The sequence below is a fragment of the Grus americana genome, chromosome 16 (assembly GCF_028858705.1).
Source record: "Grus americana isolate bGruAme1 chromosome 16, bGruAme1.mat, whole genome shotgun sequence".
Taxonomy (NCBI): domain Eukaryota; kingdom Metazoa; phylum Chordata; class Aves; order Gruiformes; family Gruidae; genus Grus; species Grus americana.
Window position 1 is genome coordinate 14967095 of NC_072867.1, and position 20962 is coordinate 14988056.

Below are 20962 nucleotides of genomic sequence, written 5' to 3' on the forward strand. Positions count from 1 at the left end.
TCAGCAGAAGTGTTGGCTGAGGGCGCACTGACTGACTTCCACAGGTTCTGCTCCACACCACCCTACCCCCCTGCTTTAATTCATCTTTGTTTTTCAAGAGTATATGATGCTGCTTTGCTTTTAGCTAGTTCCACACTAGTGATAATTCCCAGCTTCTCCAGCAGAGGTTTCCTGTATAGTTCCATATGAAAGGCCTTGATCAATTAAATCTATTCTTTTTATTTATAGCAGAAATCCCTATCTGTTCTCTGTGAGACTGAGTTTACTCAGCATGCTATTTTTGGTGAGGCAGTGCTGTATCACAGGCATATCTTTCAGCTAACTATGTTTTAAGCATTTGTTAAAAAAGCATTGTGCACTCAAGAGTGCCAAATAATAGGCCTGTAGATAATGTGGTGGGGGTGCCCCCCCCCCCCCCCAAGAAGTGTACCCCATAAAACTGTAGGAAGAGGGAAATCTTGTGCTGATTTGAAATGTCTTTTCCCAGGACTTCTAAAAAAAATTACAAGTAATGTCTGTGTCTCTGCTTTCACACCCTTAATGAGGCAGAGTTAGGCAAGGCAGGACTTGTTTACTGGAGATGTTGGTCGTGTTTGGATTGTGTTGCATCCTTCCTGTCCCTCCGCTGTGCTCAACAGACTGCTGCGCTCTCAAGGCAGGCGTGAGGTGGGAGTCTTGGGAGAAAACTGCTGGGAGGCTTTTAAATATTTTGGGGAACACAGGCAAACGTCTAGGAGACAGAATCTGCAAGAGCCACAAAGATCAGTAAAGTGCATGCATGTAGATACTTCTTTTTTTAAATCTTTATTGTTTTTACATAAGAAAATACGATTGTGATTAGGCAGTAACGAAACAAAATGCTTGCAGAGTTGGCGCAGGAGGAAGGGACCCCCATGAGAGCAGATGCACAGGATGAGCTGCATGGTGGAGCCTGTTGCCTCTGGCCAGCCCGTGGCTGCAGGAGCGTAAGAGGAGCTCTCATTTAAGCACCAAGAAGTATGTCGTCCAGCCGGCGAGCAGCAGCGCCCCGACCAGCACGGTGTAACTGAAGAGCACGAAGGCCAGCAGCTCCTTCAGCACCTTGAGGAAGTGGACGGCAAAGGAGTCTGGCATGGTTCTCCCTGGCACTGTGGCAGGTAGAGTCTCTGGGGCTGGCTGCTGCTGTGCTCCTCCTCGATCTGTAAGCAGGGGGACAGGATGAGTCTTTCTGAGCAAGGAGACTGCAGAGCCAAGAGGTAGCTCTGCTGTGGGGAGAAATGGCTGTATTCAGGAGGGTTAATGGCCACCCATCCTTCTAAGAAGGGTGTTAGCATCAGGTTGGACTTGTGTGTGCTTGTTCAGAGTCCTGTACAGGGTTGCTGAGCTGCACGGCATTGAAAAAGAGTTCAGGATCTGATCAAAGTCTCCAAATCAGGACTGGTAACTAAGCAAATTAAACACAAACACACAGGCAGTGGACACTGTCATGTCGGTAAGGGCCAGAGGTCCTTAAAGAGTCCAGCTGGCTCCTGGTATCTTTCCCCCTGTGTCAGTGGCTGTGCATCCAGGAAGCTTCATGTTCAGAGCGGTCGCTGATGGTGCATTACCAACAGTGTGTTCTGATCAAAGTGGTCAATTCCTCCAAGGAAGCCACCATTAATATTTAATGATATAATTGCATCTAATGGAGATACTGGCACAAACTGAGCCTTTTGTTTAAGAATGATGAAAACTGGGGCTTAAATACGAGTTTGCACAGGCAAATATTTATATCTCACATTAAAAATAACCTTTAAATGGGAGACATGGGGTAAGATGCTTTAGCTGTATATTAAAGTCTTTTTAGAAGTGATTGCTCATTTGTTAGTTTAATATTAAATCTGAACTCTTTCACAAAAGTTGTTGGCTCCTTAGACTTAAAGCTGTGAAGACCCATCTAAAAAATTCTACCGTCTCTCCAATTTACATGTTCTTTTTTTAATTTTGATTATAACTGTGCCTGATCAAAAATATCCACACTCTTGGTCAAGCACATAAAAGGAATTTAAAACTAGACTTAAGATAAAACTAACCTAAAAGGATTATTTCTCTTCTAAACAGTCTGAAGCCAGCCAAAGTAAACTGAATTGCCATCCTGCCACTTAGGATATTTTTTTAGAGTTCACTTTTTGGTGTTATTAAAGAGTTCAGGCATTTCATTCTAAGCTCAGGCACGTGTATACATTATAGGAGCTATCGCATTTTAAAACTAGCCATGGTTTCCCAGTTGTTCAAAGCATTGAAGTTTTCTGCCTGTAGGCTTTACATGATTTCTGATTATTTAAAAAGATGTTGATAAAGAAATAAACTGCTTACCCAGGTGGATGATGGGCTCTACTTCGTAAAGTTCCTGTTTCTCTCTTGTTTTGTTCCGCAGCTGTCCTTTGAATTTCTGGCTTCTCAGTGGTTTGTGCTGTAGTTTGATCCCCTTCTGATCGGCTCATCCGGGAGCCAGGAGTAATGAGGTTGTGTTTGCAGCCCACACGAGGACTAATGCACTAGGTGTGGTCAGGACCAATTATTATATGACATAGCTCCTTTGCGCTCTGTGCAGCACAGCAGTACGGAGCATGCCAAATAGCTCCCCTTCCCCAGAGTGCTTCTGTCAACAGTATTTCGTGAGTTTAAGCACCATGGCTTAGTGTTACCAAGTCAAAACCTGCATTTGTTTAAATGTGGAGGTTTTTCCTCTAACAAAGGATTGTGTCATCTTACACTTTTTATTCCGCAGTTAACTAGAAGGCTGTTGTGCCTCTTGCTCCATTCTCTGAGAGCCCTATGCTTGTGGGCCACTCAGGCAGAAGGACCCTTACGTACAGCTGGGGATCATCCCAGGTCGGCTGCACATTACAGGATGGAACTGTGCGGGCTGAGTTGGGCTTTTTTATCAAAAGGAGTGAGTGTTGAAGACAGCCTAATTGCTGCACTGTCACTAGTTCACTGCTCTAGCTTCACCCTTGCACACCCAAGAACTCATCCCTACCTTTTAGAGAGCGAGTGCTACAGCTCTCTTGCAGCAAGGGGGAGGAGGGAGGTAAGCTATATGTTTATTTTTAGCAAAACTGCTTTCTGATAATGTTATATGAAAAGTCAGTCTTTTGAGGTGGAGGTTGGGTGGTTTTTTTTTTTTTGCTTGTAAACCAGACAAATGCAGACAGTAGGAGAAGGAAGAGTATGTACTGCAAATCAAATCTCTTACCTACAAGGATATTATGATGTAGAAAATGGCCCCTTAATTTAATTAGGCTCTCTTGTTATCAAATTATTACCCGCATGGTCAGCAAGGCCTTAGACAGAAGCAGAACATAATCAAGCTGCTCAGGAAGCCTGTTAAGTAGTAATTGCTCCTCCAGAGAATTGATCAACATCAAGATGGCTTTTATTTTTTGTTGTTGTTGTTGAATAGTTCCAGGAAGAGACTTTGTCTAGTTTGAGCGTCCACATGGCTCTTGCTTGCTGGTGGTGCAGGCTACAGTCTGCAGAAAAATATGCAGCACTGTTGTTGGTAAATGAGTTTATCAAGTGTCCGGCATAAACTGTTTTCGAAAAAAGTTTTGCTTCTAATGTTACTAACACACACATTTGCTGGTCCAAGTGAAAAGATAAGCAAGCTGTTAAATTGGTGCTCTGTGCGGTTTCCTTTATTTACTTGTTGTGTAGCTTTTACATGTCATGACCTTAGTCCACAAAATAGCCTGAGCAGCGCTGTTAATTTCCTTGCGATTAGTTAAATTTTTAGGATTAAAAAAAAAAAAAAAGTAGCTGGAAATCGTGATAGTACGAAGACCTTCAAGGCCAAGCCAAGGACACTCTGTAAGGATTGCAGTGAATCACATTGTTTCTTGTTTTTCTCTGCACAGTAACATCTAATTTTTGATCCAAAGCTATTTCAATTTTATTTTTAAATACTGTGAAATTACCTACTTTACGGTGGAACTGCAGAAATAATGCAGAGCAAGGCAATCTATGTTTGCTCCTTGCATCATCAAAGCTGCAGTGTATTTTGTTTTTGTAAGACAAGCCTGTAAGTTTCCCACCCACCTGAAGGAAAAAAGGTCTCAAATGCTTAAAATATGTATTTTTCTTTAAAATTAAAAAAAAAATCCCACAAATATTTCTGCTGTAGTATGTTAAGTGGCAGAACAGAATGTAATTAGTGCATAAGCTTAAAGAAAACCATCCAGATGTTAGAAAAATAATTTCAGCTCAAGTAATTCAGTTATCCTGTGGCAGGGGTACAAGGATACAGCTACCACAGTGCAGGGTTTTATTTTACTTATTTTTGTATTCTGCAGAGAGAGAGAGAGTGAGCAAACACTTTAAAAAAAAAGATCAAATACATTTTTATTTTATTCTAATAAGACAACTGGAGTTAAACAGAGGGGCTCTGTGAAGTGGCTGATTTGGCAGAACTCAGTCTTACAAAACAACACAACAGACCAAAACCCACAGTCATAACTATGACAACTTGGAAAAATGAAGGGGTGTTTTTGGGACATATTATGCAGGGTAACTAAGAGCAGACATGTTTGCTAAGGGGGTGATTTAAGGTGTGGGGGTGGGTTTTGTTTTTTTCTTTTTTGTTTTAGTTGTTTTTAACTATTTAAAAGTGAAATGCAGTGTGAAAGAGAGTACCCAGTGGTTGCTGTTGAAGGCTGTGAGTGAGTATAGTGACAGTGACTAGGAGCAAGGGCTGAGGCGCAGCAGCACAGGCTCTGTCAGTAGTCAACTGCACAGGCATAAGCAACAACCTGGGTTTGCTTTCCCAGCCTCTAGCATTTAGCAAGGCTGAGTTTTCTGGAGCCAGAAGCTGCCTCTTGCACACATTGGCTCAGCAACACCAAAGGCCCAGCCACCAAGACCATGGAAAATTCCGTTTTGCAATTTTGAGCTCTACAACAGCTTGTGGCAGCAAGTACCACAATTTATAAACTGAACAGGGGGGGTGTGTGTGTGTGTGTGTGAAAAAAGTGTCTGTTTTAAACCTGCTGTTTACTGGGTCACTGACATAGCTATTTTTGGCCTGAGTCCCTATGCGGGGAGCGTCTCTGTGTCTTCAAACATAAGCTCTTGACACACTGATGTCATTCATACCCTGGAGTTGCCATCCAGAGTCAGGTGCGTGTACCCAGGACAAACAAGCCACTTCACACTGATCCCTTCAGAGGGCGATTATTGAAGTAAAAGGCTCAGGCATCTCCCTGGTAATTTGGGTGCAGCTGGTTGTATTCATAGTCAGTGCTATTGATGTGCATCTGGATAGTTCAAGGTTTAGCTATTGCTGCAGGAAACAATGAATGCCTTGGCCAAAGTGTGCAGGGCAGTGGACCTGAGTGTGGCCTACAGGCAACTAACCATAACAGACAGCTCATTATGGTATAGCACAGGCTAAGCAGGTCCTGCAGGTGCATTATTCTGAGCGCCATAAAGTTTCTAAACCTAAAAAGTTTAGTAAAAAAGTTACTGCTTCCCCTTTACAGCAGTTCTCTTTCCATTGTATGATCAGCTTCCAAGGATGTGAGAAAATGCAGCTGCTGTGGCTTGGCCCTTGCTGCTCCCTGTTGATGTGAATGTGCTGAAGCTGGGGGAAGCACAAGTTCCTTGGCTTTCAGAAAGATGAGCAGGAAACTGAACTGTGGGTACAGCAGAGGTGCAGCTGAGTACAGATCTCTGACTGAAAGAGATCCAGGGCATTGATGGACTATATCACGCACCAGAAAGACAGACTGGGAATTCTGGTATGAAATTATGAATGGAAAACATCCTGCCACCTCAACATCTTAGGAGGGTAAAAAGAAGTAATCGCATCCCCCACTAAAACTAAACTGAAAGAAACAAAAGCAATTTGCCAAACAGAAGGACCATGGCAAATCCCCACTCCCCAAGTGCTTGTTTGTCAATTCAGACCACAAGCAGGGCTCTTTCTCCCATTGTTTATTTCATTGTTAGTGCCTTTGACCACTGCTTGTCTACTAGGCAGTTCCACAAACAGTAGGAACACAAGTGCAGAGAGGGAGGAGGGTAACTGCATCATGAGATGGTCTTAATAGAGCTTCTTTCACTGTTGTGTTTCTCTGCCGTCCAAGCAGCCATGCTAGAAGACCAGAAGCTGATGTGCCTGTGTCACACAGGACCTTGCATGTTTACTGTCTCTTGCCACAGACCCTAGAAAGGGGCAGGCTCCAGTTTTTCCATCAGGGATTTGATCCAGCTTGTTCCATTGATCAGTTTTGTAGTGGCAATGACGTACTCTGTACCTCCATCTTCCATTTGGGACAGAAATCTCAGCGCAGCTATTTCTGCATATGTCACACCTCCCAGGAAGAACACCAGAGTGACTCGGTTCTCACCGTGTTGACCTGTGTATTCAGAGAAATTTACAGGTTCTCTTAGTTTTATTTTTATGTCTCCTATCCCTCAACTGTCAGTCAAACTCAAAATGACCTAAAACTGAAATAAATATAGCAGCTGAATTAGAGGAGGAGCCTATTGGGTGGAATACCAGACTGGGGCCCCAAAATACAGTCTCTGCTCCCAGCTCTGCGGTCTCTTTACAGGATGTGCTTCTTCCTGCCCGGGCTTAATGCTAGGAGTGTGATGCTGACCTCCTTTGTAATGTTACTAAAAGCACAGTGTAAGGTTAGGGTTTATTTTAGTACTCTGATGGGAAGATAAACGAATGTACAACTCTATAGTATTTTCAGTGCACACGGTGCTGTGCGTTAATAACCAGCCGAGTATGTGAATGAGTTTTGAAGAGGCCAGAAAGCTCTCTGTCAAAAATGGGTTAGGTAGACCTAATACTGCAGTGGGACGGGGAGATGAGACAGACATCTAGACTGCCAGCCCTGATTTCCAATTGCCTCATTCCAGCCTAAACGAGATGTATCTATCTCCCTTTAAAAAAATGGGAAAATAAACCAAAACTTACGCTTTTTCTGAAGGCCAGTAGGTAACTGCTGCCTCTCCTCAAAATGGGGACCCGGCAGCATCTTTAAAACCTCCTCTATGCTCCGCCACCCTGGCCGAGCCAGTAGCTGTGCCAGGCGTACGCTCAGCGGAGCATAGCCACTGTACACGTAGGAGATATCATTGGGGTTCTGCAGGAGAGAGCAGAGTGTGAGCAGCAGGTAAGCGTTACTTCATGCTGCAAAGACCACCAGAGAAATAAAAATAAAAAAAAATAAAAAAAAAAAAAGAGATGGTTTTCCTGTTGCACATAATTCTGTATTGTTAGATGTAATGTTCACTGCTGAGGAATTTTTTTACCTGTTCATTAACATCATCCATCCATAGGCGCAAGGTTTTCCTGATCGTTGGGTAGTTATTCCTACCACTTGTCTGAGGCTTCAGGAGTCCAGCCTTTTCTAAGTTGTTTAAGGTCAATATATGTTCGTAGCCATAAGTCTGCAATACGAAGAATTCACCTTTAATACATGTCAATAATCCATGACCAGAGTTAAAAAAAAAGGCAAAGATGTTAATTTAAAAGTTTTTTGCTTAAGATCTCTCTAGAGTGTATCCCATTTAGAGTGTTTAAATCATAACAGTAGAAAGTGCAATGATATCAACCTCTGTATCTACATGTTGTAAAACACATATAAGCACCTCGTAAGTCACTGCTGTCAGCCCAAACAGAAGCCTCAGTGCTCTGCACACACTGGACATCAACACTACCCATGTGTAAGATGCGTCTGTCTAGAATGCAAGTGTTGTAATGCTGAGGCTTGATATGGATTTTCTCAGAAACTTATTGATCCAAAAGTTACAGCCCAACCTGGAGAATCTCTCTTTTATAATGGTCCAGAACCTTCTGCTTCAGTCCACTATTGCATACAGATTGCAAGCAAACGAGACGCAAGATCTTGATTAATGGATGTTTTTGAGCTATGCAGTCTTCAATATAATTATTAACCTATTAAAAAAAACAAACCGTAGGCTGTTATTTAAAGAGCTGTTAAAGTGCCTAGAAGACCTGGAAAGAAAGATCTAGTTTTGCCTAGTATCTCCAAAATAGCAAGAGAGGGTGCAGTTGCTCTCCAGGCAGCTCAAGACTGCCTGTAAACAGTGATCCAGCACTGGTTCCACCTAGCATCTTTCTACAGCATGTCGATCCCACAGTCAACAGCTAGACTTTGTCTGATGCACTGAAAATCTGATTAACAGCCTCGAATCTTTCACTGATCCTTCACAGCACGTAGTGCCCCTGTACAAGTCAGAGCACCCCAGCTCTGTAGACCTGTGTTACAATGACAAGTAACCGAAGCCCAGCAACGCACACAGTACTAAGTACGTTCAGCAATGCATGTCACTTGGGGAAAAAAAACCCCACAAATGTGCAAGGAGACACGTGTGAGAGCTCACCACCTTGACCCTGGAAGGAGAAAGACATCATCTAGATCAGATGTTTCCTCTCTAAAAAACCCCAATGGAAAAAACCCAGAGAAATACGTTTGGGGTTTTTTTTGAAGACATAACAGTCACTAATTGTCATTATCTACTTACCTTGTCTGTGTCTATTCCAGACATGAACTCTTGTTCCACTGTTAAATTATCAAAGAAATCTTCAGATGCTTTGGGAAAAGAATGAAAATCAATACAATAGCAACTGACAGCTTATTTTCTACATTTAACATTTCAGCAGAGATGTGCTGGTTGGAGCAAAGCCAATTTTTGCCAAGCTGAATGATGTGTATCAAGTTGTCTTGCATCTTGCTATATTTAAATAACTCAGACTATTCAACCAATACTCACTGGTGATGTCTTTGATGAGTTCTGCAATGGAGGTGTGGTTTGCTAGAGAACTTCTTGCTGCCTGCATGTGTGGCAACTGTGAGACAAACTGCTTAATCTCTCCAACGGTTTTCGCATGGTGTCTTTCCTAAAGAAATCCGTTGCTTAGGTTAGGTCTTGTTCAGATTAATTGGCCACACACCAACTAGATAATTTTATCATGAAAAGGTTTTTTTACTGTACTCACTGCAACAGTAGATACAGTTAGAGATATGCAGCCTTTTAGACACAATACTTTAAATGCTTAAACTAAGGTCATAGCATTACCTGTAACAGCACTTTGATCATTAGAAGAAGCAGGACATAACACAAGAAGATCATTAGACTGGGTTTTTTTCATTATACCAGTGTTGCCAATCACTTTTCTCCACCTTTGTCTGGCTTCAGCCATCGCTATCTGCTCCGCAGTTTCCCTACCAGCAAAAGTATCTTTTTCATGCAAAGATGAATTACTTTGCTAGCTGCACAAATGCAGCCAGAGATGGAGGACATTTCCCCTCAGAGCAGCAGTGAAAGGTGCTGAGGAACTGGGTTGGCAGGGTCTGTGTACCTCTCAAGCAGAAGCCCACCAGTCACTGTACCTGGCTGTAACAATGTCCCAGGTTTTGAGCAAGGATCTGATGAAGCACAATGCAGACTTCAGCTCTCAGAGCAGTCCAGAGGTCTGTATTTCATTTGGGCTACTTGCCTCTTGCTGCAACTTGGAATAAAAATAATAATTTGACTCATATGTGAAGGATTTAAATGGGCAAGTACAGGCAGGAGAGCGATAATGATCAAGCCTGCAATTTAGGAAGTCCTCTGCTGCCAATATGTGGCTGTTTCATTATCACCTATTACCTCTGACAATTTCTTAATTTTCTTTTTTTTTTATAACAACCACTATGAATAATCCGTCTTTAGCACCTTCAGCACTAATACTGCAGTAATAGACGTTTACTAGGAGATGATGCTGAGCACACAGTATTTCAGTTAAGGTACCCCTACCTCATCTTAAATGTGGCAGAATTTAAGAGGTAAAGCAAAAAACAAGGAAATAGAATCAAACAGTGTACCAGGTTCTCTTGAGAACCACCATGAAGTCTGAAAGCAGAGATGGGGATCCCGGTTTCTTTATGAATCATCAACAGGATGTTTTCAAACAAAATCACAAACACACCCCACAGCATGCTCCAGCTTTGTCTAAGGTGACATGTGAGCATGAATTTACAGGTCAAACTTCCCGTAAGACAACAGTCTTTTTCACATTCCTATTGGTTTTTACGCCAGCCATAATACTCTATGAATGTACAATCTGGAGTTTTATTTCTTAAAGTCTTTTCTCTGCATCCTCAGGGAATACAAAAGGAAAAGGACTTTTCAGTTAAGAGGTATCAGCAGCAGCAAAGTGGATTGATCAGTATGCTAAAATTAACCTTTGGCCTCTTGCAGAGGGAAGCAGCATCTGACTCTTCTGCAGACTGAAGAAAGCAATTCCTATTAAGGGAACTACGGGCTCACACAGCAGAAATGTGGTTTAGGCTAGCTCTGAGACAAGGTTTTAACAGTGAGGATAGGAAAAGCCCCAGAACAGAGGTGTGGGGAGAAGATAAGAGAGGATCCGCATTGCCACAGGATTCTTAAGAGGAGATTTGACCAACACCTACTCATAACAGGCAAAGTGGAGCTGATCTCATCCCAGGGCAGGGGAACAGACTGGAGGGGTTTCTGAAGATTACCTGGTTTCTCTCTGGCTGGAAGATTACTCCATGGCAACAGCTCGAGCTGCCAGTCACAGCCCTGCTGAATGCAGACTGTGACTTATCTGACGACAAGAACGCCCAAGGGATGCACAGTCGGATACAGGTCTCACCTCAAAGGCTGCTGAGATGATCTTGGCTTTCTTGCTCAGCACTGACCCCACAGCATTGAAGTTCTTGTCTCGGATTTCGGCATACAGTTCTTCAGCAGAGTTCAGCTGGAGCTTCTTGGGTTCTGTGGGGAGATCTTTCCCACCCTCACCCTGCTTCTTCGGGGCAAACTTCTCAGGAGGGAGTTTCACATAAGCTACCAAAGGCAGAGAAATAACCCTTAAAAGGACTGGAACTTCACCACCAGAAGTTAAGATAAACAGGCTGTGGAAACATGTTCCCTTAGCAGCAAAGCTAATATGCAATGAGTCGTCTGGACGTTTCTGTGTGTTAATTAAGGAGAGTCTCGCAGGGACCCAGAGACCTATACAACCATATGTGGTCAGAAACCGAGTGCTAGCTGCCCCTTGGGGGTTTGGAGGCAGCCTTCCAGCCAGCCTTGAGTACAGCAGGAGGGACTAAAACCCAGAAACGCCTCTCTGGAGTTTTTCTTACTATGTCCTGAAGAGCAGGAGAGCACTCTCGATGGTCTTTCACAAACTGTTCCTGACTCCTCAGCATGGCACATGAGCCAGGCAGGGTGGAGAGTGAAGGCATAAAGTAACATCTCTGCTCCCACACTACATGTTCTGTGCCACCCTGTCTGCACCCAGTCAACATCCAAAATACTCCCATTCAATAACCATGCACTGTACTCAACCTCCCTTCCTAGGCAAAAAGAGAGCCAGAGCTGATCTTGATGGGCTGGAGCTTGGGACTGAATCATCCCTGCACCAAATTCAGGTGAGCTGCGCCCATGTCACTGTCACGTAGTGAAGCAGAAACCCACCTGAGACACTGCAACCTGCTCCAGCATGCTGGAGACCCCCCCCTTGCCCAGCAGTACTCACTGTTCTGAATCCCATAGATTTCATCTATCAGCCCTTCGTATGTCAGCTGCGTAGCTAACGGCGTCAGCAGATCAACATTGCGGTCCAGCAACAAGAGGGTATCAAAGACGGGAAATATAGAGTTTTGGCTTCCAGGGAACTCGCGCTTCATCCTGATCATCATATTAGCCACGTGCTGAAAATAAATCACGTTGCTCTGGTTACGGTGTGGGCCACAACAGATGGGTTTGACTTCTAGGCCCTACAAGCACACGCTCATGCAAGTATGGGGTGCAGCCCTGTGTAAAGGAAGAGAACGGCAAGAGGTACAAACTGGCTGACAGATGGGGGCAGGACGAGACAAAAAAAAAAATACTACTACTTCTCTGCTGCTCTCTGCAGCTTAGCAAGACAGCGACTGTGGCCAAAGCACTGGTTTCATCTCAAGCTGCTCCCTCATTACAAAAGATAACCACTAAATCGTAGGTTGATCAGAGAGAAGAAAAAAGGGTGAGTTATAGGGAGAGATGAAAAAGCTAAGGCACGAGCAGTAGGTTACACATTTCCCTCTTTATTCAGTCGTTCTGATACCAACAGCGCAGCTAAGCATTAAAACTCCACAGAAAGAAGAACTGCTGAAAACACAAAGGCAGTGTACCTGTGAGCAAGGCACATGAAATCAGATAAATCCTCCTGACAGGAAGACTTACGGAACAGCAAAGATTGTTATTTTGGCCAGAGATCACAAAGACCTGATGGCCATGATCCCAAAATTCCAGTATGACAAGAAGGGTCTGTGCCTGGATTCAAAAAGCCCACAGGTGCATTTACGGCAGTTCCAAAGAACAAGGTGCAGTTTTTAAGCAGTGACATTTGCCTTACCCTGGCACACTCGCCCTTCCCAAAAATCTGCGGGATTGTTCCGTAGAGAGCCTGCAGTGTCATCAGCCCCTTTGCCGCATGGTACAGACTTGTCTGGTCACTCTCCAGGTAACATTCCTACACAACAAGAAGGATTCTTGATAGAAGGTGTGGATCTGACCCAGCTGCTTCCACAGCAGAGTGTGGTCTGTGTGAACAGTTCAGAGGAGACATAGGCTGGGGAAAAAACTATGGCTGTTGGCAAATACAGATCTTATCTGTGCTGTCTGTACATCAAATCATTTGATCAGACCACACACTAATATTTTTGAACCCCACACGCTACTCCCTGTTTGATGGAGTGAGACAGCCGGAAAGGGACTGCAAAGAGCCTCTTCCCCTAATCGGGCCAATCTGAGAGCACAACACCTCATCATAGCTGCTGACAAGCTGCTGCAAGCCCTGATGCCTCCTCTGAGCTATGCTTAGTACAGCAGAGATGTCCAAAGGAACTCTCAAACCTTTCTGTCCCCAAATGCAGCATTCTGAGAAAACAGGATGCACAGCCGGTATGCGACAGCTGTTAATTCTCAGTGCAGCGCAGCATAACGTGCAGTATTAACCATTGTACGCAGCTCTTCAGCTGCATATTGACACAAACCATGCTGGCTCTTTGTAACGACTAAGTATTTTAAGCCGCAGGAATGCTTGATTTGTGAAAGTAACGCCAGCAGTTAAAGCTGGAGGAACTGAGGCGCAGCTCGGTGTAGTCATGATTCCTTCAGCATTCAGTCAGAAAACAGAAGTTCAGGCTCGGTTCAGCACTCGGGACCAAGCCATGTTTGCTCTGCAAGGCCTTTTCCTGCTGTGTGGGTCACCAACAAACCCTCTGAGAGCCAACACAAAACCACAGCGTTTTTCCTCTAAGATGAGACGAGCGCTTACCTTGAATGCGCTCTCAGACTCCATGGAGAGCAGGTCTCCATCGAAGGGTATCAAGTCCAGGCTGTACTGCTCTCGGTGGATGAAGGACCCCAGCACGCCCTGCTCCTTCAGCCACTGCTCGCAGAGCAGACTGCGGCGCGGCACGAAGAGGATGTGGAAGTCCCTCTGGGGAGAACGGCCTCTGTCTTCCCTGGAAGAGTCACAGGCAGGAGCACAGCAAACGGTAACTCAGCTGTGCAAGTAACCAGCACAGATCGCGGGCTGGGGGGCACCGAATTTGAGGGAAACAGGAACGCTGCAATGGGTTATTATTGCTGACTTCCATTCCTAACTTTGTATTTCAGAATATTCTTTACCCGGCGACAAGCATCCAGACCACAAGTCTGAAACCAGGGCAAGGCGACTTGGTTTTCCTGCAGTTCTCAAAAGGAGGGCCAATCAAAGCGTGACTCATTCCAGCTAATTAGAAGGAATGTGCATCTTAATGAGGAATGCTCCCCTCTGCACTGCCAGCCAAAGTGAACACCCCCCCTTCTTCTTGAGCCCCGAGAGGGGCCGCAGTGCAGTTCTGGTGTCTGCACGGAGTTCCTCCTTTTGAGCCCAGATGTGACGCACCACACAGCAGTTTCAGGCCAAACCTGTCCCCTCCTTGGGCAGCAGCCTGGCCGGCTCCCCAGGAGACCCACGAGTCGACCCCTCACAGCTGCAGCTTTCCCCCGCTGTACCTGAGCACGTTGTCCGTAATGATGTCCATCAGCTCGAGCTTGGGCCTGACAAAGAAGATGATGTTCTTGACGTCAGCCTGGGGCAGGCGGCCCGGCTTGAGCGTGAACATCTTTTCCACCTCATGTTCCTACGCGGAGGCAAGGACATCAGTTAACCGCGGGGAGCTCCGGTGACAAGGCCCCGGCAGCAGAGGGACCGCCGCCGCCCCCACCCCGGCCCCGCCGCACCGTTTACCTTCAGGAGCGAGTACTGCGCGATCAGCCCGAAGGGCCCGGTCAGGTACTCGTCCCAGACGATGGCCTGCGGGAAGGGACAGACGCGTCACCCCGGGCCCCACCGGGCGGTCTCCCCCCACCCCCCCCCCCGCCGCCCCCGCGCACCTTGGAGCCCGCGCACTTGTCCAGGAACTCGCGGAGCTCCCTGCGCCCCGCCTCGCGCAGCGCCGTCAGGTTGACGCGCCCCGAGCTCAGGTGCGCCGCCATCGCCCTCCCGCCACCGCCCGCGCCGCTCACGTGACGCCGGCGGTCACCTGGCCCTCGCCACGTGACGGCCGAGGCGGAGCCGCGCGGCGGGCCGGCGGCACAGCGCCCCCTGGCGGACGCCGCGCCAACCGCGGCTGCCCCAACCCCCTTCTCTTTCGCCCCAAATGGCCTCTGGTGACGCCAGCACCGGGCCGTTACCGAGAGCCTGCTGCGGGAAGGGCTCCCATGAGGCGTCACTGAAACCAGCCCACAACGCTCCCACCGTCTTTCTGTTTATGTACAGCGCACGTTTGTCCCCTAACAGAACAGAAAGATACAAAAGACACTTTTTTTTTTTCCAAAATATAACTTTAATATATATATATGCATATATACACACACACACCACGCACACACTAGATAGAAGCTGAAAGAATGCAAAAAAAGAAAAAACCCAACCAAAACAAACACCAAAAAAGGATGTCCCAGAACCTGCTTTAGGCGTCTCTCAAAAGGGCCGCAGCAGCTCCGTTTCTTACCTGCTTCATGATTTCACGTTTCACACTGTCAGCAAACCGCAACCCCGAGCTCACGTTCACTGAGCAAAATCACAATCAAAGGAGTAAATGAAGATAAAAAGAAAATAGTTCTCAACTCAGTCCAGTGTCAAAAAAACCCTTAAAAATCTAAATGTACAAATTCAGCCTTAAAATGGTTTAGTGCAAATATGAAAATTAACAGCATAATTTTAAAGTATTTAAATAAGCTTTAATATAACTATAGTGCTTCATTCCTATACACGTTTTCCCATCAATAGATGCAACAGCACGGGGGGGCAATTTCTTGTTAAGAGCTGGGACAAACCCAGAACCTGGGAAGAAATAGCATAAAGTCATTTGTTAAATCATTTATTTATATTTCACTTAAGTTTATTAAGGGAGATAGGGTATTTATTAGCAGAGGAGCAAAATATTTATCGAATTACTGATTCTGGAGTGGATGGGCAAGGGGAATGGGAGCGAGGGGGGTCAAGAAACACTGTCCCTTTTCCTGACATTCAGCACACACAAATGCTGGTGGTATAAATCGTCCGACGAGGGCGGGCAGTCAGTCTATCCTCCCAGCCGCACGTTGCATTAGAAGGTCTCGTCGTCATTGCAGTCGGCCGTCCAGTGCCCGAACATCTCGCAGGTATCGCAGTAGGGACGTTCCTCTCTCCTGCTGCCGTGGTAGGCTGAGTGGGGCGGCTCCTCCAGCATCTGTGCCTGGGTCGGACAGTCTTCAGTGTCGTGAAGGTCGAAGCAGCCGCAGATGTCACAGAAGAGACGAGGTTTCTTCTTTGACAGGCTTTCTTCCTCACTGCAAGATCAGCACCGGCACAAGTCAAGCAGGGCACTTCTCCTTCGTAAAGGAGAAATAGCCTGCTTCCCTGCCCTGCGCGATAACCTGTCTCATAATTATTGGAACTGAGGAAACACCAGGGTGGTCAACAAAAATATAACAAAAAATAATATTACAAAACCCCTTCTGAAGATCTGCCAACATCTTGACTACCTTTGCAGCACCACCATAATCCCTTATACTGTAATGCTTACTAAACAAACTGCTCTGTGTAAATATTTGCAGAAATACAGACATTATTTAAAAAAGAAACACATGTAAACTAGTTCCTCTTTTCCCTTGAGAGAAGAGATCAAACAGGTTTTAGTTCTGTGTCTCTGGACTGGACCTCCACATCTCAATGCAACTACTGGCCTCTGAAGAGCAAAGACTCGTCTACTTCATTTGGAAAGTCTGACAACAAATATGTTACGATACATCAATGTTTGTGATCCGTAACTACGGAGGACCATTTTGCACCACCAGATACACTGCAGTAACAGACCTAAAAAGAAGGCTTGGATTCAATCACCCTAAATTCAAGGGAAAGCTGCATTTGCCCTTCCTGACAGCTGAAATGGGGCTGTTGCGCCACGCAGCTGACAGAACTGACTGCTACCAGCAGTCCCTAAAACACAAGCCAAAAGTTTCCTTCAGGATTTATACCTGTCATAGTTATTTATCTCCTCTTCGTTGCCATTGAGGGCTGCTTCACACATTCTTTGTATTTTCAAGTTTAATTCTTCGTTTCTTCTTTGCAGATCTACTATCACTGAATTCAGGAAGTCAATCTATGACAGTCAAGAACAAGGACAGTCAGCAGGTTGAGAACTGTGCTTCAGGGAAAACAAGCAACAAAGGAATAGCCCTCAAAATGACACGTGCAGATCTGCATTAACGCTTGCCGCTGGATCGCTGTGGCACAGAGAGCGCCCATGGACACTGAGAGAACAACGGATAGGAACATCCCAAAGGGCCGCTGAGCCCCTCGGTGCGATTTCTGTCCAGTTCTGCCCAGCCAACACGTCTGAGACGTCAGTGAGTCAACCCACCGCTAACAGATCGAGTTCTTTTCCTAATGTTACATTTTGAACATAAATCCAGTTGTGTAATTCTGATCAGAACAGCGTCCCTGTTCCTCTGAGCCTGCAGCTCTAGAGGATGCTCTCAGAGTCACCCTGGAGGGGTAGCGGGACAGCACAGGGCACCCGGACGGCATCTCCCGGAGCTAGTTTGAGCTACAGAGATCAGTAGGCCAGCACTGCAGCAGCGCTGCTGAATGTAATCAAGTAACGCTTGGCAAATTAACATAGCAAATAAAAGAAAGGAAGCCAAGAAGTGGAACAAACCTCATGCTGATTGGAAGGAAGCGTTGCCATCAGCAGGTGAATTCAAGGAGACAGAAAAAACAGAAGAAAATTGGTGGTTATGTTAATTACACGACCTCTGATCTCTGTACAGACTAGGAAGGACTTTTTTAAATCAACGTGACTGACATCAGTGATCTAACAAGGACTTTTATAACGTGCAGAAGGTGCTTCTATTCTAACCACGTTTCCTAGGCATTTGTTGTCACAGGCTGCCTGTTGCACGGCAGCGCTTCACACGTTCGTTGTGATTATCATACTGATGCAGTTTTTCCTAAATCTGTTACCAAGCTCATGCTGAGTAACTTCCTTGCCCCATTGCTGTCAACCCTTGTTCTGAGTAAAGTTCCGCAGTTACGAAGCAGCAAAGATCAACATTTCCAACTGCAGCAGCTTAGGAGCAGCACGCGAGCTCAGGCAGCCCCCTTCCCCATGATGGCAAGCACCACAGATTTGGGTGGGCCACACTTTATTCCTCATTTGCATCCAAGAAACCTCTGGAAAGAAAAGCGCGGAGCAGTTTATGAGCGTGCTCTGCTCGGCTGTACCTCAACCAACAGGCTGCAGGTCAAAACTTGCCACCTCCACTTTCCTGCTTGCTCCCTCACGCTCCAATAACCTGAACTATTTCTCCAGTATCACTCAGCACTTGATTCTTCATACTTCTGTCAGTAATATTTCCCTTCAGAAACAGGCAGTTACAAGATAAATCTGCCCGTTATAATCCTGATCTACAAAATCTGATAGGAACTGTCTTTGGAAAAGTATTTCACTCTGCCTATGGACACACTGCTGGTTTAGCATGCTGATGTTTCAGATCAAATACCTGCTTCTCTTTTGCAATTTCATCTTGAAGTAGATTAGCAGCAATGTCACCTTAAAAACAAACAAACAAAAACAAGAAACCAAAGTATAAGTATCCAGTGATCTAAATTATGAAACATACAAGGGCTTAGGCAGAGACTGCAACAGCATAGAAGTCTCCAGTCTCCAGAACATCTTATTCTCACTGCTTTCTAATCACCCAGTATAATCTTCAGCCAGGGTGACTTCTGGGGGGAATTTTTTCACAACTGCATTACAGAAGCATATTCAATATTGCACATACCTTATTAAAATACAAAAAAATGTATGTATGAGTAACAGCTGAAGTTCATAAATCTGCAAGGGAATGCTCCTCTGTTGCAGCGACAAGACTATAGTGGTACAAAGCTTAAGCAGCTCAGCATAAGGTCAGCATGAGTGTCTGGAAGACAGGATTCCCAGTTCTGTGCTCAAGTAGGTGGTTTTGTTATGCTATTTTGTGGCTACAGCAAGGAAAACCGGAATCAGTCTGAGAGAGGCTCTTGCACAGAAGCCACAGCATGACCAGGATCAAGCTTTATGGCTTATGCACGTTTCATTTCAAGTCTGACCTGTGTCCTACACCAGGAAAGTCACAGGTCTCTGGAGGTTCCGTTAGTTAAACCTCCTTTAACTGTCTGGTTAATAGTGGCGGAATTCTGTAAGATTAAAGCTCAAGGCAGAGAGACAGCAAAGGCGGCACTCTCTTTTACCTGAGGAGGCAGTTACAGTTACAGGCTGTTCGTTGTTTTCCTTGAGTTTTTGCTCCAAGTTCTTCACCTTTTCCTCAAGTTTCAACTTATCAGACTCCAGTGACTTAACCACCGACTGCAAGGTTTTTGCAGAAGCATTTTCTCCACGGAGCACTGTGATCTGTAAGAAGTATTTAAGAATGCTTAGACCTTCCAGAATGAAGTCAGAGCACCAAGGCAACATCCTTAGCAGTAAGGGCTAAATAGCCACCAAAAATACACGCCAGAAGTCACCTAGGTAGGCATGGATATCTGAAGATTTAAATCAAAGGTTTAACTATGCTAAATTAACGAAGAAAAAGAATTAGTTGAGTCTTCGGTAGCAAACATACAAAGCCCTATGCTTCTAGCTGTGACTTAATCTGAAATTAAGCAGCATCCCACTGCTCTTCATTTACCTCGTTTCTGAGTTTTTCCAGTTCCTCATCTTTTTGTGTGATCAAGGCACTAGTAACACTGATGGATTTTTGTAAAGATGCTCTCTCTTCATCGATTTCTTTTTTTAACGTTGATTCTCTAAAAGAAAACCAAATACAACCAGAAATCACCTAAAGAACAGATTATTGTAGTTGCCTAAAGAAGTTTAAATTAATTTCAAGTATTAGACTACTGTAAGAAGTGGTTCTTAAAAAGCAAATTTCAATTCTGTACTTGACTAAGATTTTATATATGTATAAACATTTCAGATGTTACAACTGTGGAAACAAAGCAAAAAGTTTACCTAGGTAGCACATGCCAGAATCTGCATATCATCGTATCCATTTGAATTTAAAGAAACAAATTAATAAACTGGGGAAATACAGGATAAACAAACATGTTGCACAAAACCTAACTTCAGAGTTTTGTTACTTTTTGAAAATTATTAACGAGCAACAAAACATACATGCAAAGCTCATTATACACGTTGTCATGCAAAGCGCTGATGATGCTGGAAATATCAGCTGGTCCTCACTAATTTCCGTAACATCGTTATTTCCTGAAACACGTCCTTTGAGAGTTTCTGGGCCTTTAACAACTACTGTTTCAGCACAAAACCACATGGGATTTGTTTTACTTTGTGGAAGAAGGGGTAAAAAGAAATCCTAGAGAACAAGCACCAACCCCTTCTGTGTCCAGTTTTCCCAACCTTTTCAGCTGATCTAACAAGAGACTTCTGCCCACAAATCCTGTCCTGAAAGTGATCTTAAGGCATCATAGCTATGACATCCTCCCACTGACGCTAACGAATCTTCCTGAGAGGTCACACAATACACACAGACGAGTAATTGTCCTGTAAGGAACTTTTGTAGCAATAGTCTTCACAAGTGGAAAGGTTTTTGTTTAAAAAAAAAAAATAGAAAAAAGAAAAAGATTGTTACTCCAAAAATGTATGTTCACTTATCTAGAAGATAAAAGCACTAGTAAGATCTAGTGCTTTTCAGTGAGCAGTGAGCTGCTTCTCTTCTTACTAGCTGAGAGCACTGAAGCCACACTAGGCTACCTGAATGTGTACCCACTACACAAAAAGCATGGAGTAGCCAGTACTTCAAAGATACCAAGTGACATAATGACTTCATTTAGGTAACTAAACAAATGCTAGGACTGTTCAAGAGCAGAACACGTCCTTGCGTGATGATGCTCGGTAGGTAGGGATAGCTATTCAGGTCAAATGGAAAAGTTTTCGTATCTACAGTTAGTGAGAGCCATGATACCCAGACCATGAAATACAACAAATCTCACTGACTCAAGATAAATAGGAAACTCAACAATGAGAGCACAATTAATGCAATTCTTTCATTGTTAAGATTATACTCAGGAATGGAAGCAGCAAGTGGAGAATCTGGGGTTTAGAAAAGCTGATGCAGCTACCAAACAGGAACCAAAAGGTTGGGTTTGGTTTTGGTATATTTTTTACAATGAGAGAATTAATATAAGCAGAAACACAACAAATTGCAGACGGCACGATCTTGCCTTCAAATACAAGTGATACTCCTGTTATAAAAACCGCAAGGGCAACGGCATTCAATAGATCTCTTCACCAACGCTGATTCAGCACAGCACTAAAAGCATGACAGCAATCTCTGTTCTCCAGCAGGATTACACACATGCTCTAGCCTA

General features: G+C 44.6%; 3 protein-coding genes across 13 annotated transcripts in view; all 3 read right to left on the bottom strand.

Moving 5' to 3' along the window:
• Positions 1-801: 801 nt before the first annotated feature.
• Positions 802-3007, bottom strand: LOC129213903 (uncharacterized). The gene is made up of 2 exons (XM_054844723.1): positions 2335-3007; positions 802-1178 (listed from the first exon to the last, which is right to left on the bottom strand). The coding sequence occupies exon 2, from the start codon at positions 1111-1113 to the stop codon at positions 979-981; it is 135 nt and encodes a 44-aa protein (XP_054700698.1). The 5' UTR covers positions 1114-1178; positions 2335-3007; the 3' UTR covers positions 802-978.
• A 2930-nt stretch (positions 3008-5937) lies between these two features.
• VPS33A (VPS33A core subunit of CORVET and HOPS complexes) lies at positions 5938-14579 on the bottom strand. 2 transcript variants are annotated; one of them, XM_054844563.1, is made up of 13 exons: positions 14443-14579; positions 14297-14362; positions 14062-14189; positions 13337-13526; positions 12413-12529; positions 11552-11726; positions 10664-10857; positions 8773-8899; positions 8524-8591; positions 7796-7933; positions 7288-7425; positions 6950-7118; positions 5938-6377 (listed from the first exon to the last, which is right to left on the bottom strand). In XM_054844563.1, exons 1-13 carry the CDS (start codon positions 14542-14544, stop codon positions 6184-6186), a joined length of 1806 nt encoding a protein of 601 aa, XP_054700538.1. In that variant the 5' UTR covers positions 14545-14579; the 3' UTR covers positions 5938-6183. The 2 variants fall into 2 exon arrangements, 1 of the variants encoding a protein (XP_054700538.1); XR_008579544.1 differs by having other exon boundaries at positions 6236-6377; positions 6950-7165.
• A 306-nt stretch (positions 14580-14885) lies between these two features.
• CLIP1 (CAP-Gly domain containing linker protein 1) overlaps positions 14886-20962 on the bottom strand; it is a 72519-nt gene continuing 66442 nt past the window's right edge. For all 10 annotated transcript variants that reach the window (XM_054844551.1, XM_054844544.1, XM_054844546.1 and 7 more), the window contains 5 exons: positions 19264-19381; positions 18827-18986; positions 18097-18146; positions 16570-16694; positions 14886-15882 (listed from right to left, as the gene is read on the bottom strand). In XM_054844551.1, coding sequence (XP_054700526.1) covers positions 15660-15882; positions 16570-16694; positions 18097-18146; positions 18827-18986; positions 19264-19381 — 676 coding nt within the window. In that variant the 3' untranslated portion in view covers positions 14886-15659. The remainder of the gene's footprint in view (positions 15883-16569; positions 16695-18096; positions 18147-18826; positions 18987-19263; positions 19382-20962) is intronic.